The sequence below is a fragment of the Grus americana genome, chromosome 5, assembly GCF_028858705.1.
Source record: "Grus americana isolate bGruAme1 chromosome 5, bGruAme1.mat, whole genome shotgun sequence".
NCBI classification, from domain to species: Eukaryota; Metazoa; Chordata; class Aves; order Gruiformes; family Gruidae; genus Grus; species Grus americana.
The window spans coordinates 37,918,332-37,935,386 of NC_072856.1; the positions used below are offsets into that span (position 1 = coordinate 37,918,332).

Genomic DNA, 17,055 nt, shown 5'->3' on the forward strand with positions numbered 1-17,055 from the left:
TTTAAAAGTCTCAGCAAAGAGGAAAAGGGTTTCTGTGATGCATTTTGTGCAGAAATGGTTTACTGAACTAGGTGATGAAGAATCTGTACCACAGCTAGTTGAAGTTTTTATCCTAAGTTTCAAAAATATGAATAATTCCTCCAAAAATAGAAATAAATGTAGCAGTTCCATGTCAGTAAAATTTACTTCTGACATAAATTTAGATCAATATTATTTTTATGTATATTATCAGCAAAGGAGTTTTAGAAGTAGCAGACTTGTATGTTCTTGTGGATATACAGTGACCTACTTTGTAGATATGGACAGAACTGTGTCTGTAAAAGTATGTAAAGTGGGTCTGTAATGTAAAACATAGTTTAAAAGAGTCTTATTGAGGGATGCATTGAAACAGCGTCTTTTACATAAGCTGTCAGATATACTAAGGCAGTCACAATTATTCATCAGGCGATCTCAAAGCATTTCACAAAGGCGGGAAAGTATTTTTCCTATTCTAAAAAACGGAAGTATGAAATTCAGTTTGATTTTACAAAGCATCAAGGACTGCAGTTGCTCAGGAACACGAAAATCAGACACAAAGGTCCTGCCTCAGACTTAAGGAGACACCTGTCTTTACGGCACTGGGAGCCCTTGCAAAATTAAATAAAACATAGCTCTGTACACATTGTTAAAGCCAAGAGAAGTTGCTCAAGGACTTCCAGCAACTCGGTGGCAGAGCTGGCAATGGCAGTCCTGCCCCTTCGTACTTCACGCTGGGTCCTTTCCCCTGACCGCCACCTCGTCAATACATTGCCTGAAATGCAAAATCGCCGTTGTTTTTCCTGTATCATTAAAATAACGGGTAAGGAGAACTGAATACGGAGAGGTGGTTCATTTGAGGAACGCTGACAAGATGTGCTGTACGCAAGTGAGCCAGAAGTGCTTTATGACACGTTCAGAACTTGGAGACTGAATTACAGTTTCAGTAATCATCAGTTCCCCTTCTTCTCTGTCATTTCTTTGTTTAATATATTGCATGGAAGAGACTTATTGTACAAGTTTTATAAGCTTGCAATAAAAATATAACAACTGTTGTATTAAATTATTTAAGTTGTAAACCATTGTAAAAAGCAGAAAAAGTTATATCGACATGGAGCCAGAAAAAATTATTATGATGGAGGATAAAATATATTGTACTGATTACTACAGAATATTTGCCCAGTTTAGCATATTGTAAATCTTTGGTTGGCCTTAAGAATGAAACTGCAAGTAGACTTTTCTAAAGGATTGTGGTAAGTGGTTTAAGAAAAATGAAGCTAAAATCAGATTTATGATTTAAAAACAAATCAGCAAAAATGTGACAGCAAACAAAAAATATCTAAAAGGTCAAAGGAGAGAAGAATAGTGGCAAAGCAAAGGATCAATGAATTTAAAACTTCCAGATTTCCCCTGAGAGAAAGCTAGAATTCTGAAGGAATAAATAACCAACTTTTATATTTTAAGCAAGTAGATTATTATTTTATTCTTTTGTGCTATGCTTTACTAAAAAGAGATGTGCCAATAACTTTGAATCTGGCAGTATTGATGTTGGTGGCATTTAAAAGTGCTGGATTTACCTAAATTAGTTGCTAGAATTACAAATGGAAACATTTGCAGGAGGACACAAATGTATTTAGCATGAAGTTCTGACTATACATGATAAGATCCAGTTAGTTTTCCTTTCTTCTGCCTCTTTGCTCTTGGGAAGTCAAAAATGAAGCTGATGATTAGATGATGATGATGACGGTGATGATACTGGTGATGATGACTAATCCTTTAGAACCTTCATGTTTCACCTTTTTGTCATACCAGACTTTGTAGGGCTTTAATGACCCTAAGTGTTCTTGTGACAGGTTGTAGAGGAGTTTTCTTTGCCCTGCAAAGTGATTTGGCAAAAATTCAGCTAGGCTGAGCATATTTTGTTGCCTTCTTTTCTACCAGCATGTGCTTTCTGCAAAAGAGAAAAAGAAGTGATGGCCTCATTCTAATGAATCTTCCTAGCAGCAGTATAATTGAAAAACTAACTTGAAAGAGAAGCCTTTTTTTTTTTTTAAAAAAAAAAAAAAGAAAGAAAAAAAGAAGCCTACTCATTCAGGTAATGTAGTGTAGAAAATACTGGTAAGACCACTCCAGTGATGATGTTCCAGGAGAAGAGTGGCTCTCAGTGAACAGATGTTGATGGCTTTCTATAGCCTGTCCTTCTCACTACTGCGTTTTACAGTGCAGCGGCTATGATATTCCCTGACAAGTTAAGGCCCATGGCATAAAGTATCAGTGTTGACCAAAGAGAGGGCTGCGTGGGCATCTTTGCTTTACTTTAGAGCTGACATCTCTTCTCGAACAATTTATTTCCCTCTAGCAGTCCTGCAACATTGTTAAAACCAGATCTCATACCACAGATCACATCTTTAAAACAGAAGGAGGCACAAGGATAAATCAAAAGCATGTTTCGCTGTGCCGTATAGGTTGGCCTTCTGTTTGTGGGAAAGATAAAGGTCACCCTTCCATCACTCACACTTCATGTTTCTTAAAAGTGGTTAAAGCATCACATCATTTTCCTTCTGAGCATTTTCAGTATCTCTTTGAGCTAACATAGTTTTTGGCAGAGACGTGGCTTAAGGCTCCAGAACTAGAAATGCCTGTCGAAAGAGCCAGCGTTCAAGCAGAGGAACCGTGGGTGCTGCTGACTGAGGGGTCACCTGTGGGTGCTGGGCCGCCTGTGGGGTCTGGGGACGGGCCCACCTGGGGGAACCTGGAACCCCTAAGCAACAGGCCAGGTCCGGGCAGCTTTTCCATTCACTGCTGGGCTGTGCTCTGTACTGTGCCTGTCACCCGTGTGGCTATAAATCACACAATATACCAGACTTACGGAAGGCAGTGCAGTTTGTATAATTCCAACAGGCCTCCTCCAAAAGTTTTCTTAAAAACAGTTGTTTAGGACCATCTATTTTGGTGATGAAACACTCTTTTTTAAATATCTATATTTGTGTAATAATTTAACTCCATTGCAGCCTTTTGTGATACACTGTGGTATAAAACATATAGTAATGTTTATTAAGCAATCATAGGACAGTGAGCTGTATAGCCCTTTGACAGATATGATAGACTATTTTGGCATAAAGCCCACAGGTAACTTTCAAATACCCTGTAAACCACCCCAATTGTTGATGGTGGAGGAATGGCAGAGGCCTCCGAGCAGTGAAGTTGTTTGACAACAGAGCAGGTGGAACACGGGCAGCAGTGCTCTTCTGGGACTGTGATTTTAACATCCAGGGATCCAAAGGCAGTCCAAGCAAAAGGCTGATTCAGTTCTTGGCCACTGTATCGTTGTTTGCAAGTGTGCTCACTGGGGTGTGCTCTCAAGAGGAAGGAGAGATGTGTGATGGGTCAGAATTTGGGGTCAGTTGTTGGCTTTTCCACAAATTACCTTAACAAATCGTGTAATTTTGGCACAGTTTTCTATGACTCAGTTTCCTACCTGTCCTATGTTCCTTTTTCAGCTCTGTCTTTTTTTTATGTTGATGGTAAACTCTTTATGGTAGACCTTGTCTGTTATTTAGTGTTTATTCAGTGCCTGATAAAATGACACGTACGTCTTGCTGAAGGCTGTTAATAAATTATGCTGTTAATGACTTCAAGTTAGAGCAGAAATGACTAGCAGCTCACATCGCTATGTGGCCAAGTTTCAGACCCTTTTTCTTTCATTTTGCTGTCAGTTGACACAGTTGAATGACTCTCCCAGTCTCCTGTTCCCAAATCTGTAACAAACTATGAGCCCACATTACACAGGAAGCACTAGCAGTGAGATTTATTTGTCATCCTTGGAGGCCATGAAGAGGAACAAAAGACTTTCATCTCTCTCCTTTTCTTCCTTGACTGTAGGGAATAAGAGGGTACTGATATCTTGGGTCGCTGCCATACAGGATAAAAATCCAATTAATGTAAATCTGCCAGATCAAGGGGAGGTAGTTGTGTGGCTATCAAGAGCCCACAAACTGCTGGGTGGATCATCAGCAACCTCTGGCAGCATGATTTCCCCATTAAAACAGAAGCTGGGGTTTGTTCCTCCTCTAAATACTGGTCTACCCTTCCTTTTAGTCTGCTCCAGCTAATTTCAGATAGGTTGTCAGATGCAGCAGTAATGAAATTTTCGTCATTTGTAGACTCACTCTAGGATTAAATCAGTGACCTCAGGACAAAAGGCAGTGAATGCCATGACCACTCTTTGTTACCTCTTCCAGGCAGCTTTGATTAAACTGTGCTGTGAAGCCAGACCTGGATCAATATGAATGATCTTCATCAACCTAATAATGCATTTAACATGTTTGGTGCACTTTCATCTGGTTTTGTTACAATAAGTTGTTTACATGAGTGGTGCAGCAGATAGATTTAAAGTTTCAGAGCTCTTTACAGTGGTAAACATCTAGAAATAACCTCATTAGTTTGCGCATGATACTATATATAAATATATGCAAGCTCGTTGGCAGGTGTAAATTAGCATAGCTACAATTTACAGCAGTTGAGAATCTGGCCTAGAAACTGAAAACTATTCCATCAGTATTATTTTAAATGATCACAGCTTAACTTGACATAAAGCAAGGACCATATGATCTTCTGCATACCCAGTCTAAAGGTGCTTGCCACAAAGTCTTTCAGAAGCCTTTTCTATTGTTTGTAGACTAAATTCTCCCACCAGCAGATGTATGCGGTGTCCACTAGTTATATAAACATCTCTTCACGGTCAGGCTTTTTGGATGCACTATGTCCAGTCAGATATTTCTTAAACCCATCGGTTGTAGAAACTATTTAGCAGGCTTGAATAAACGAACAAACGTGGAAGCTGTACCAAACATATTGTTTGGGGATGTCAAAGCACTTAACAAACATTGTTACAACCAAGTCCATGTGTAACCACTGAAGGACATATTTGCTTCAGTATGTCTCATGACAGCTTCTTAAAAAATACACTTAAGTGAATTTAACACTTGTGAAAGGTGCCAGATTGACAGGCCCTGGAGATAAAAGTTCTTGAATTACCAGCAGGCACAGCCGAGCTTCCCACACACACTGCCCCACCAGTGTCCCCAACCCTACCTGGAGGGCACCACAACCAACTGTCCTACAACTTGCAAATCTGCATCATCTCATGCTCTTGGACTACGGGCCAAGAGTCAGTAACTGTAATATGACCTGAAGGTGAGAAAGCAAGTTTCATAATTACTGCACAGGTGCTGTTGCAGTTGATCATTTTCACACCAAGTTTTCAATTAATCCAGGGTGAAAAAAATCAAGAAAGTGCACATTTATCTGATTTTGCATACAACAAAAAACGTGTGTGTGTGAGCCTCTAGTGAATCCTGCAGTTTTATCTGTCCGCATAGGCGCCTCCAGATGACTACATGAGCAAACAAGTGCTTGCACATACTGTGAAATGCGTTCTTAGATGCCGCTTGAAAAATGGGTCCTTACTGTTTTATATGTTTGTAATAATCTGTCTCCATTCATAACTCATCCCTGCTTGGTGTCATTACAGCCCATCCTCCCCAGAGCTTTTGAGCACAGCTGGCATACAAGTTCAATAACCATCCACCCCTTAAAGAGATTGGGTCGTTACGGGCTTGAAAAATAGCACACAGGGAAAACAGGCTCGTGATCTTTGCACTCTGTCACGGTTTTAGAAAAAGCACAAGTTCTTCCCTGAGTGATTGTACTCAGAAAGTTCAGTCCTCCGTTCTCTTTGAAATTATATTTAGACCTCACTGTGAGTACTGGAAGGGCATGCTTAAGTGTTTCTTTATTTAGTGCAGAAGGTTAATGACATTTTAAACAAAAGTGCACATTTATAACCTTGCATAGGCCGATTCTCAACTTGTATATAGGACATGGCTAAAAACAGAACACTGGAAAACACAAAATGATGAGTTTTCATGCTCTGCTATTTTCTAAGCTATAGCCGGCAGCTTGAAAGAATTATTATGGAAGCTAAAACTTAATTCTTTCTACTGAGAAACAGCCATAACTAATGCACAGAAGAGCTCAGCAACATTTGTTTGTCTTTAAAAGAGTCACATTTCTTTCTGCAACTTGCTGCTGATGTGCATGATAACGTACCTAATTTGACTGGTACTGTGTGTACTTTGGAAGGTAACTTACATTTATCCAGAGAGAGTTAGGTGGCATGTAATTGTCTTAGGGATGGCATTTGGGATTGAAATTGTAGTTGTTTTAAATATCACTATAAAACCTCATTTGAAGATTACGATTGCCTGATTTGCTTACTTCCTCAGCATTCCTGGTGCATCTGTCACGCTGTACAGCTTTAGGAAGAGTTCATACCATTTCCAACTAAGCTGAAGTTTAGGTTTCAGAATTTGGGAGGAAGTTCGGGAGAGAATGTATACTTGAGAGAGGATGTTTTAAGATTGTAGTATCCATGAACTCTGCTTTAATATCCTACGTCATTCAGCCTCAGTTCTCCTGTGCAGGCTGTCTGCTGGAAAACAGAGATGGACCATTTTAGGTCATCTTCTCCTTCACAGGTTTATTCTCTTTAGTACGTGGTTTCTTGTTTTGTCTAGCCTAGTTTCAAATACCCAGTGTAGCTGAGTCACGTTTTGTTTTGGGCTGCTTTTTTTTTTGTCTGCTTGTATTTGCATAGTATCCCAATGATGTTTTCGTTTCATTCATTTTATTACCTAGGTCCTAATTTTAACTGTATCATGTTATAAGTTCTGCTTCAGTCTGCTACTTATTACCTGAGAGTACTATTAAGTCTTTTTTCATCAACCACCTTTTTAAGATTTTTTTGAGCTAGTAACTGGCCTTTTGCTTGCAGAAAGGCAAAAGGCTTTCCTTGTCTGCTACTAAGAGGGGAGGAGGAGAAGAATGCTAGGGACCTTCTCTTACAGAATAACAATACTCCACTCCCAGAAAAAAAGCAGAGGAAGCGAAATATGTTTACCTGTTTTTCCTAAGATGTATAGTATACTTGAGCACCACCAAAAACATTATTTAGAAGCAAAGACTTCCTAAAGTTTACCTACCCTATTCTGAAGCTCCAAGGATATTTCTCAGTTCATTAGTTTGAAAACTCTTTATAGATGTGAAGTATTATTTTTAATTTTGTTTAAGAAAGGCCAGAAATTAGAATTACATATGAGAGAAGGAAAGGAGAGAGGTTCTTTCATGACTGAGCTAAACAGAAGCCTTCAGAAGAATAGAAAGGGGTTGGTTCATTCCCATCTTGATGTAACTTGAATTACAGGGTTTAGTAAGTGAAACGGATCATAAGCTAAACCCTGCAGAGTCCAGAAAGCTCTAATTAACGCCCACGAGTAACTTTTCCAAAATTGGTCTTTAATCAAACTTTGCTCTGAAAACAAAACAAGGTATCGTGGCAGGTTGATAAAAGAGATGCGTTGCCAAGGCTGACAGGCCCACAATCAAACCAGCACTAAAAATAACTGTTTTGTCTAGTAATTTTCTATTTTCTAAATGCATTAGCTATAGTCTAAAACAACTTCCATAGTTACTCAGCCAAGTGACTCAGCTCTAGAAAAGTGAGGTTCCTGTAAATGTCAGTGCCCTCCCTGATTACTCGTGAGCCCTCTTTCCTTCCCACAACCTCCCGTCGAAGCAGAGGAACAGCGGAGAGGTTGGTGAGGCTGGAAGGGGAAGAGGCAACTTCTGGATTCCTTCAGAGCTGGTCATTTGAGGCCAGCTGTCCCTCTCCTCTTGCTGCTGGTGGTGCAGAGCACAGGCATTCTCACTGACTAGCTCGTTTGGATTAAGATAAGCCAATCACTCGTCTTTCTTGTATCTCCCATGAACAGGAAGGTCCATGGCTGCTACGTTGCACACTTGCAACTTGTCCTCACTGATTCTGGGAGGAGGAGTTATCAGTAAGGCATGCAGGGAAACACAGCTCATCTTCCTCTGCTCTGCTGTAGAAAGAGTTGCTTAGGCTCCTGCGGGTAGCCATCCAAGCCTACAGCAACTTTCATTGTTTCCATCATAGCCAGTGTAAAAACATTGCTAGAACTGGTTTTACGGGTTCAGGATAGATTCCAAAGGGACAAGAAGTGCACCACAGAAACAGGACTAGCAGTAAAATATAATAAAACTGTGGTCTTCCCTTTATAGCAGGTTTTTGTATCAGTACAAGAAAGACATAGACTTGTTTGAGCAGGTCCAGAGGAGAGCCACAAAAATGATCAGAGGGCTGGAGCACCTCTTCCATGAGGAAAGGCTGAGAGAGTTGGGGTTGTTCAGCCTGGAGAAGAGAAGGCTCTGGGAAGACCTTATTGCAGCCTCTCGATACTTAAAGGGGGCTTATAAGAAAGATGGGGACAGACTTTTTAGTAGGGTCTGTAGCAATAGGATAAGAGGTAATGGCTTTAAAGTAAAAGACGGTAGATTTAGACTAGATATAAGAAAGAAATTTGTTACAATGAGGGTGATGAAACACTGGCACAGGTTGCCCAGAGAGGTTCCCCATCCCTGGAAACATTCAAGGTCAGGTTGGACAGGGCTCTGAGCAACCTGATCTGGTTGCAGATGTCCCTGCTCATTGCAGGGGGGTGGGACTAGATGACCTTTAAAGGTCCTTTCCAACCCAAACTATTCTATGATTCTATAATTTCATTTGGTGAATGATCTGCTGGGTGCAGTGTTACTCTGTTTTGTATGTATCTGTGCCTACACAACTCACAGTATTTTATGACCAAAATGGCAGAGTCCTATCAGTATGGATCCTAATAAACGTATCCTTCACAGAAGAGGTTGCAATCATCTGAAATGGTTCTTTGGTATTAGGGACAAGGCGAAAGAGGATGGCTAACACTGGCTTTAGTGCTTCCAGTCCAGGTTGTATTTTCATCTGTTACGTGATTTCTTGAAAAAGACATTTTCATTGTTACAACTAAAACTAGTTTGGTGTGACAAGCAGAAAGCCTTTCAGTGTAGATGGGTCCATAAATGCAGACAAACTGAAATGAAATGTGACAAATCCTTGAAGATACATTTTTATGAAAGAATTGTTTGCAAATACAGACTTGCGCAGATCTGAGTGGCTGTTTTGGCATCTGACCAAGCATGTGTTTGTAGAGACCTGAGTTCCAAATGCAACTGCAATTCCCTCTGTAATTTCTTCCCCCCCCCCCCCCCCGCCCCCTGCCCATTTTGGGGTATGTATACTTTACAAATAGGCCTGAAATGGTAAATTGGGGGTAGGGGGGTGTTTGAAGTCTAAATTATGCCAGTTACTTTTTAATTTTTTTGAAACAAATGCTATTATGTATTTACCATGCAACAGGAAAGCTCATTCATCAATTGTTGACTTTGAAAGAAGGGAGACAAATCTAGACATAGCTTAAGAATCTTCACAACACAGATTAGATTTTGAAAGTTATGTAGCAAAGAACACAAATTCTTTTATTGTCATAGCTTCAAAGACTGGCTTAGGTAATCACAGGTTTAAAGCAGTTTCACAGCCTTATCCAAATTGATATTGGTCATTTGTCTCGTATATCATGGCAACAGACTTCCCCTGGAATTCAAAGCAGCTGCTTAACTCCTATTCAGATAAATATCCCAGGCCAGAGTGATTGAAGTGCATCATCAGTATTGCATGAGGGAGCTTACATCATCTCTAGAGCTGTGCCTAATCCAGTCTGCTAAAAGTTGCCAGGGAACTCCCCTTTTTACCAGTCCTTTACAAAACTCAATTACACCCTGATCATCATTTGAAGTATGCAAATCATCACTATTCTGATATTATAAATAAGTAGCCAAAGTCAGACTGTAACTCACTCAAACCCAGAAGGACCAAGGGAAATTAGTGCAATAACCAGGATAAATAATCAGGAGTGGCTGGCTTCCAAAGCAAGTTCCATTTCCATCTTCCTAAGTTAGTTATTGTTGATTTCCCTCTTTTTGTGTATATGAATGTTTCCCACTTGAAAAAAAAAAAAAAACAAGACTCACTTAAAATTTTATAATTTTGGAAGACATTTATAAAAGCATCAAATAACATATCTTTGGCCAATTTTCCCTGGAACTGGTAGGCTCTTAGTATATTTGAAGATCTAGCCGATATGTTTTCAAAATGGAAACACAATTATTTACAAGATGTTGCCTCCATTTTTGCTGTGGGCAGAGCAATTTTGAAAACCTAGTCTCTTAACAGGGAAACAACCAACATGACCAATATGAAATAATGCCGTCAAGAATAGTCAAGAAAACCGTAAGGAACCATATGAAAAGCCAAGTATTGGACTATGCAAAATGTTCACAATATTGTCATTTAAAATCTTCACAGCTGCAACAAAAAATCAGCACAAAATCCTATTTTGGAAAGTGGCTCACTTTTACATTCCAACAGTATAGTTTTGTTTACTGGGCTTATTTTGGATGGGAAGGTATTAACTAAAATGAAGCGAGCCAAATGTACAGGGTTTGTTTTAAAATCTTATATTCCGCTATGTCATTTTATATTATCTTAAGTAAAAGTGTGGGAAAAATCCTGAACTGATTTCTCTGGCACATAAGCTTCATAAACAGCAGTAAAACCAGATAATTTTTTTAAAAGCACGTTTTCCTTCCTTGCTATGGTTGTAAACCACAGAGACAGTCAGCTGGATGTTTAAGAAAGGGAGGGGGGATCTCCAGTTCCTCAGGTTTCACCTTTTCATTGCTCTGCCTGATCATTTAAGGCAGAGGCTTGTTCCAGACAGCTTTAATTAAACTATGCTGTGAAACTGTATATAGATCAATGGAAATGATCCATAACAAGAGGCTAATCATGTATTTAACAGTGCTCAGTCCAGTTCAATCACCTTCTACCATTTCTGTGGCTTTACATTCATGTGGCAAAGCCTTGAATGTGTATATGTATTTTTTAATCCATCTCATTAGTGACCATATGCTTTGGCTTCAAGGGAGACAAGAACTGTCTGCAATCTGCCAGGGATTTAGGGACATCAATAATTTGTGAATAGTCATGTTGGTACTGGTCGAAGGGTTAAGTGTTCTGCACACCAGGGGCACATCTTTTGGGACTGGAACTCTTAGTCAACTGTTAGGAACCTGATCCCCTGTGACGCATCTTTTCAAAGTACATGCTGCATGTCAGATCTCCGCAGCTGAAGCAATGGAGCTTTATTAGCTCAGGGATTTAAAAACCTGCTCTAAGCAATGTAACAATATCTTTTGGTTAAAAAGTGAAGGAAAGATAGTAGTTGTAATATGAAAGCGATTTTTTTTATGTACTGGGCTAAATGTGATCTTCCTTTTTGTGACCATTTTCCTTTTCAATATGAGCTATTAGATTACTCCTCCCCTGCAAATATCCAGTGAAGCAAGTGTCTGGCAGCAATCACGGGGACCCGACTTTGGAAACATAAGTGGATTCTGTGGCCTCACCTCATACTGCCTAAATCCCGCTGAAGCCAATGGCAGCACAGATGTAAAAATCATCTTTCTAACCATTTGGCATGACCCTTCAGGGGCTCCCAGGACATTGTTTTATCTACTTAGTCTGAAAAGCACCTTTAAAAACAATAGCTTACAGTGTCGGATTGTGCCACGTTATATGGAAGGGCTGCTAAGTCTGAGCAAGAGATCATCAAACTATTGATCTCAGTATCTTGGCCTTACAGAGGTATGGCAGAAATAGATTGTAATGCCAGAATTTTTGGTGACTTTGAAATATTTTTGTTCGTTTTAAGTTTTGGTTATGTCCATAACCCTCAGCTGTACCCAGGTCAATAGAAAAATGCGTAGCAGTGCAGAAAGAAACTCCGTGTAGAACCTGTGCCCTGAACTTCTCATCAGTTGGGAGTAGCGGGGATCCGTCTTACAGGATGAAGCTCGCCTGCTTTCAGCAAATTTCATGTGGTAATAATAATTAATGCAGACTGTCACAGGAAATGAAAACATGCATAATACACACCATTGTTTGCTTGCTAGTCAGCTGGTTTTGTTTGTACTTTAATAAACATTCTGTATCAGGGCAGATTAAATAACCTTAAGACGGATATCAATCATATATAGCTCCCGTTAAAGCTCCAGTAACCACACTTGCTGTAACCCTCTGTCCTTTACTTGTTTTCACGTTTAAGGTCAACTTTTAGAAGTATGGCATGCAAATGAGCAAACATTTCCATAAGTGATATAAAGGAAAGAAATTTTTGAAATCTTAAGTGTAATTGAACAGAGTTACATACTCCAGAAAACTCTCATGGTCTTGACTGAGGCTCTTCTTTATCTAAAAGCATAATTTGCTGGACTGAAAAAGATAAGGATTGTGTCTTTATTAGTGTCACATCATTAAAAATATACAATTATTATTGGAAGATTTAGAGTATCTTATTTATAGCAGGTAAAATTTATAGCTGTTGATTTTTGCATTGTGTCAGCTATGATTACATAGTCTGACACAGATTTCTGTTTTAGAAGACCCAGTCTCCTCTTTTCAGGGGAAATTTGCATGAGCAGACTTCTATCCACAATTTTTAAATGTATAAAGATGCACGTCTAAGGTAGAATGGTTTCGTATCAAACTATTTGATTTATAAGCCTAATAAAACATTTAGAGGCACACGTCCCAGATTTTCATCCACATTTCAATTACACTTGTAGGCTTTGCTGCAGCGTTTTGCACTTGCAATAGGAAAGGTGGTGGTCTTTTGGAAAGGGGGCTCTTTTGGCTGGCAACCAAGTCCACTAGGGCACGTTCAAATGTAAATATTTACAGCTATTTTGGCCACATCGTAAAAACAAAATAATGGAGTTCTCTTTCCAGATAGCCTCACTTTCAAATTCTCCATTTGAAAGTAATGTTTGTTTTTGTTATGGTAGTTTTTAGCCCTGTTTCACAGCTTTTAAGCCTGTGAAAAAGTTAAAGACTAAAATTATATTTTCACAATTTTAATTGAGAGGAAAAAAAAAGGAAATGTAATTTTAATAGGGTGGAATTGATGATTTTTGAGGTGACTTGCCTTTGCCCACTTCATCTTAATGCCTTCTGAGACAGCACAGCTGTAAAGTTTTCGGAAATCAAAGTTTAGAATGAAAATGTTAGCTGCTCCTTCATTATCAGGTCACTGCTGAATATCTGCGATACAAAGACCAAGTCCATTTTTACACACAACGTGAAGTCCTTTGACCTTTGAGGTGACTGTTGACCTTTGGCTTTTATTTTGTTAGTAAAAAAGAAGTTAGCAGAATTTCAGAAGACTGGTACTGTCTTTGCAATATTTCATAGGTAGCATTGCCATTATTACATTAATCTATGCTACAGCTGCCAGGTAACAAGGGAGAAGAGTTTTGGCTTCAGTGAATACAATAGCAAGATTCCTGTTTTATCCTAGATGAGGTAACACTTTGACTGAACTGTCTATTCACACTTTCACAGGCAGCGATGCCAAAAAAAAAAAGCTCTGACAGTCTTCAAGTTCTGCCCTCTTTACACCCTCTCTAGCCAAGATTGCTTAGTGTTCTAAAGAACTGCCATCATCACAGAAGCTGCAGACAGAAATAACTTACCGAAACCAAGACCCATGAGGACCATACCTTACCATTAGGAAAGTGTCTTTTGTAGAGTCATTTGGGGGGCTTTCGGTAGTCGTCTTTAAGGGTTCTGTGTGGCTGGATTTCTAGCATGTCCACTGAGGCTGCAACACGACCAGAAATGTCTTGATGCTGAGTTTAAATTTTTCATTCTTTAGTTTTCTCCTATATTCTCCTAATTAGATCTTCTCCATTACTAATTCCGTTCCCATAATGGACTTTAAATTTACAAACTTCTGCCATACATACCAGTGCCTTTAGAGCTCTCTACAGCCAGATTCTGTATTTTTAGCAGAGTTTGAATCTCGCTACAATTCTAGATATGCAGTCACATATGTTGCCAACCCCGGACTTCCTCCATTATATCTTCAACGCGGCATGCTTCCATTGATTTCAAATGGAAATCATGTTCATAATGTTTTAAAAAATGACCTACTTCAGCTTCTAGTAGCCTGATGCACCACAGTGGGACTTGAGAGCAGAATTTCATTTACAGGCAACTACGTGCTGATCATCCAACTATCAAAAATTACAAAGAACGGCATTTCAGCTGGCCTTTAGTTATTTTTATTACCTGCACTTAGTTTCAGCTTGCTATATCTGCAATCAACAGACCACTCACTCACTCAAAGTTGAGAAACATGCTTTTAACTGTTTTGCTGAATTATGGCCTTAGGCAACGTGTAAAGTTAATCTCAAATTAGTCGATGAGGAGGTGGGAGATGATGATTCTTCCTTCTATATAAAGTGAAAACTCAAGAGGTGGATTGCACTTCCTTTTGTTAATTGCTACTCCACATTAATTTTCAAAAATGTATTTAGAAATAATTTTTAAGAGATAGGACACAATAGAAAATGAGAGAAAGACATAGCGGGTTCATTAATTGTTTTGTTTCTATTTTAGGACTGCAAGAAAACCTTGAAAAATATTTGGGCAAGAAGACCCCAGCTCTGATTTTAGTACCTGTGGTGGATTTACCTGGAAAGGAAGTTATTCATATAACATGCTGGTTAAGCTAGCAGTTTGAGAGAGATGAGTTGATATCAAAACACACATTCCATCCAGGAAAGAACAAAGAAAAGAATTGATCACAACTGTGTTGGATACCTCCATTAAGAAATATTGTTTGATTTAAGGAAAGTCATATTTAGCTTGTTAATGATGCCTCATGATATGTGACAGAGTCAGCTTTGTATGAACAATAAAGGTTTCTTTTCAAAATATTGTGCTTTTTTCTCACTTATTTTTAGATATGTTCTGGTAATAGCAGGTGGCTCTTGGGAGATGTCAGTTAGTCTGATCACATCAGTTGTTTTGTTTGATATATTTAGGCCTGGTTACAATCAACTGATTATAACTTCAGATCTTTTGGAGGGAGGTGAAACCAGAACATTAGCTCCAATACTGCTTTAAAGGCTTGATTCCTTTCAATTCTATGTCAAATTTACTGACTTCAGGCCAATTCATGAAGACATTATTTGTGGCCAGATTTTAACCCTTTTCCTGCATCAGAGAAGAATTCTTCAGAGGGATATTCAGGATGCACATTTTACCAAAGCAAATAATGGAGATGATGGCCAGACTGTAGGATTTTCTGTCCTGCTTTCTGAGGCAAGAGGGGGTGTCCTCGTGCTTTACATCTGGTAGACAGCTCTTATTAAAGAGCTACCAGTATTCCCCAGGGCTTCAGTCTTCTCCAGAAAATCAACAGGAGTTTTACCTCTGCTTTCATTAAAACAGGCTCAGACACATAGGTGAAGCTCCTATCGATTTCATTGCAACTGATACTTTACTCATAACATGATATAAAATCAGTATAGGAGAGAAAGCCTTTCGGACTTTGCTTGAGGCAGTAAGGCACTGTAGAGAAATCTTATTTTCAGACAGAGGCTATAAAATTAAACCTTCAAGAAACAGTATCAAACCTTTCCCTATGTTCTACATCTATATATTCTCATTGCTTCTCTTCCAGCGTGTGAGCACTGGAGCCACACGACCAGCACTCCAGTTGTCCTTCTCTTACACCAGCATATATCTGAGATACCTCCACAGAAGCCAACTGCCCGGCAGTACGCTTACATCAGGGCGACTAAGAGGTGGACTTGGCACTCCAGCTTCATTTTCTTACCCGCTACCAGGTATGCAAATGGTAGCAGCTGATACAACTAAAGAGGATCTTCCTCCATGAGATGCTCTGCATATGCAGCATGCTGTGCTGATCGTTACTTGAAAATAGACACTGTTAAATGTTGTTGTTCCTTGCCATTGCATCAAGTAATATAGCAGAGCTGCCGTCCTCTTTAGTAAGAATTACTTTTTTCACAATTATTCAAATATTTTTAGAAGAGGGAAGGCAAAGAGCTTTTTGTATAGCAATGTATAAGTACACGGATGTATTAAATTAAATTTCGTAAGAAAAAAGGGAACAATCTGTTAACAGTACATTAGTTCATTAGCATTCAGTATCATTTTTAGGTTAGACTAAAACATATTTGATTCTTATTCTTTCCCACGATCAGAAAAGAACTTGTTAATATGTGGATGTGCCTGGTTTGTTCGAATTCTACTCTTTTAGAAGCCTAAATAATTTTCCTACTTCTCCCTGGAAATACTGGTATTTTATTTCTCTCAGTGTGAAGTGCTCACAGACCAGAGACACCAGCTGGACTGAAACAGGAGAAGGAGACAGTACTCTCAGAAAGATGAGGATGAAGCTTAATTTTTCATAGATACATAAGGAAGCCAAATAGATGGCATAAGTTTGACTGTGTCTCCTGCAGCGGTCATTTTTTTCATAGTGAGTTTAAAAAAGATACCCAAACATGTTGATCTTGGCTTTTGAACTGTACCGCGTATTTTAAGGTGGCAGGATATTTGCTCCTAAAGAAACTGGCTATTCCTGCAAGGTTTCCTGCAAGATTCGTGACTCAAACTATCCTTCTTTTCCCCAGTAGAGAGATGCATTGAAAAATGGCAACAGAATGCATTGGTTAAAAACCAGTGTGGTTTGTTGCTGGTTTTTTTTTTTCCTCAACAGAAAGCAAACCTTTTCCTTTTTTTGAGACAACTAGAATTTCAATTGGTTTACTTTCTGAATAACAAAAAAAAAAAAAAAAAAACAGTTTGCTGACTTTTTCTCCTTGAGAGGCTTCATACAGCTTCTAAGTGGTGTAACTAAAACTGTAAGCTGGCTCTGCGGTGTTTTAAGTATGAACAAGGCAATTTGTTCAACATTGATATGCAAGGTAGGTGAGTAAAGTGCTGCTCCATATAGAGACCTAAGACTTTTATAATAGAAAGAAATAACTTAACACCATTTTATCTGCCTTATGCTGCCGTACTTTCATCATAATTACTGAATCCTACTGTGAATAAGTTGTTTCCCAGAGCTCTTTTTCACTTTCTTTGTAACAAAAGTGCTAGCTGAAGACAGGAGGTGAGGAGATGGGTACACACACACACGCGCGCGC

The 17,055-nt window shown here is 39.0% G+C and overlaps 1 protein-coding gene across 1 annotated transcript in view; it reads left to right on the forward strand.

The window, feature by feature from the left end:
- The window catches only part of DPH6 (diphthamine biosynthesis 6), a 212,956-nt gene extending 198,177 nt beyond the window's left edge, over positions 1-14,779 (forward strand). The window contains exon 15 of the mRNA XM_054828767.1: positions 14,489-14,779. Coding sequence (XP_054684742.1) covers positions 14,489-14,604 — 116 coding nt within the window. The 3' untranslated portion in view covers positions 14,605-14,779. The remainder of the gene's footprint in view (positions 1-14,488) is intronic.
- The last annotated feature ends 2,276 nt before the right edge of the window (positions 14,780-17,055 follow it).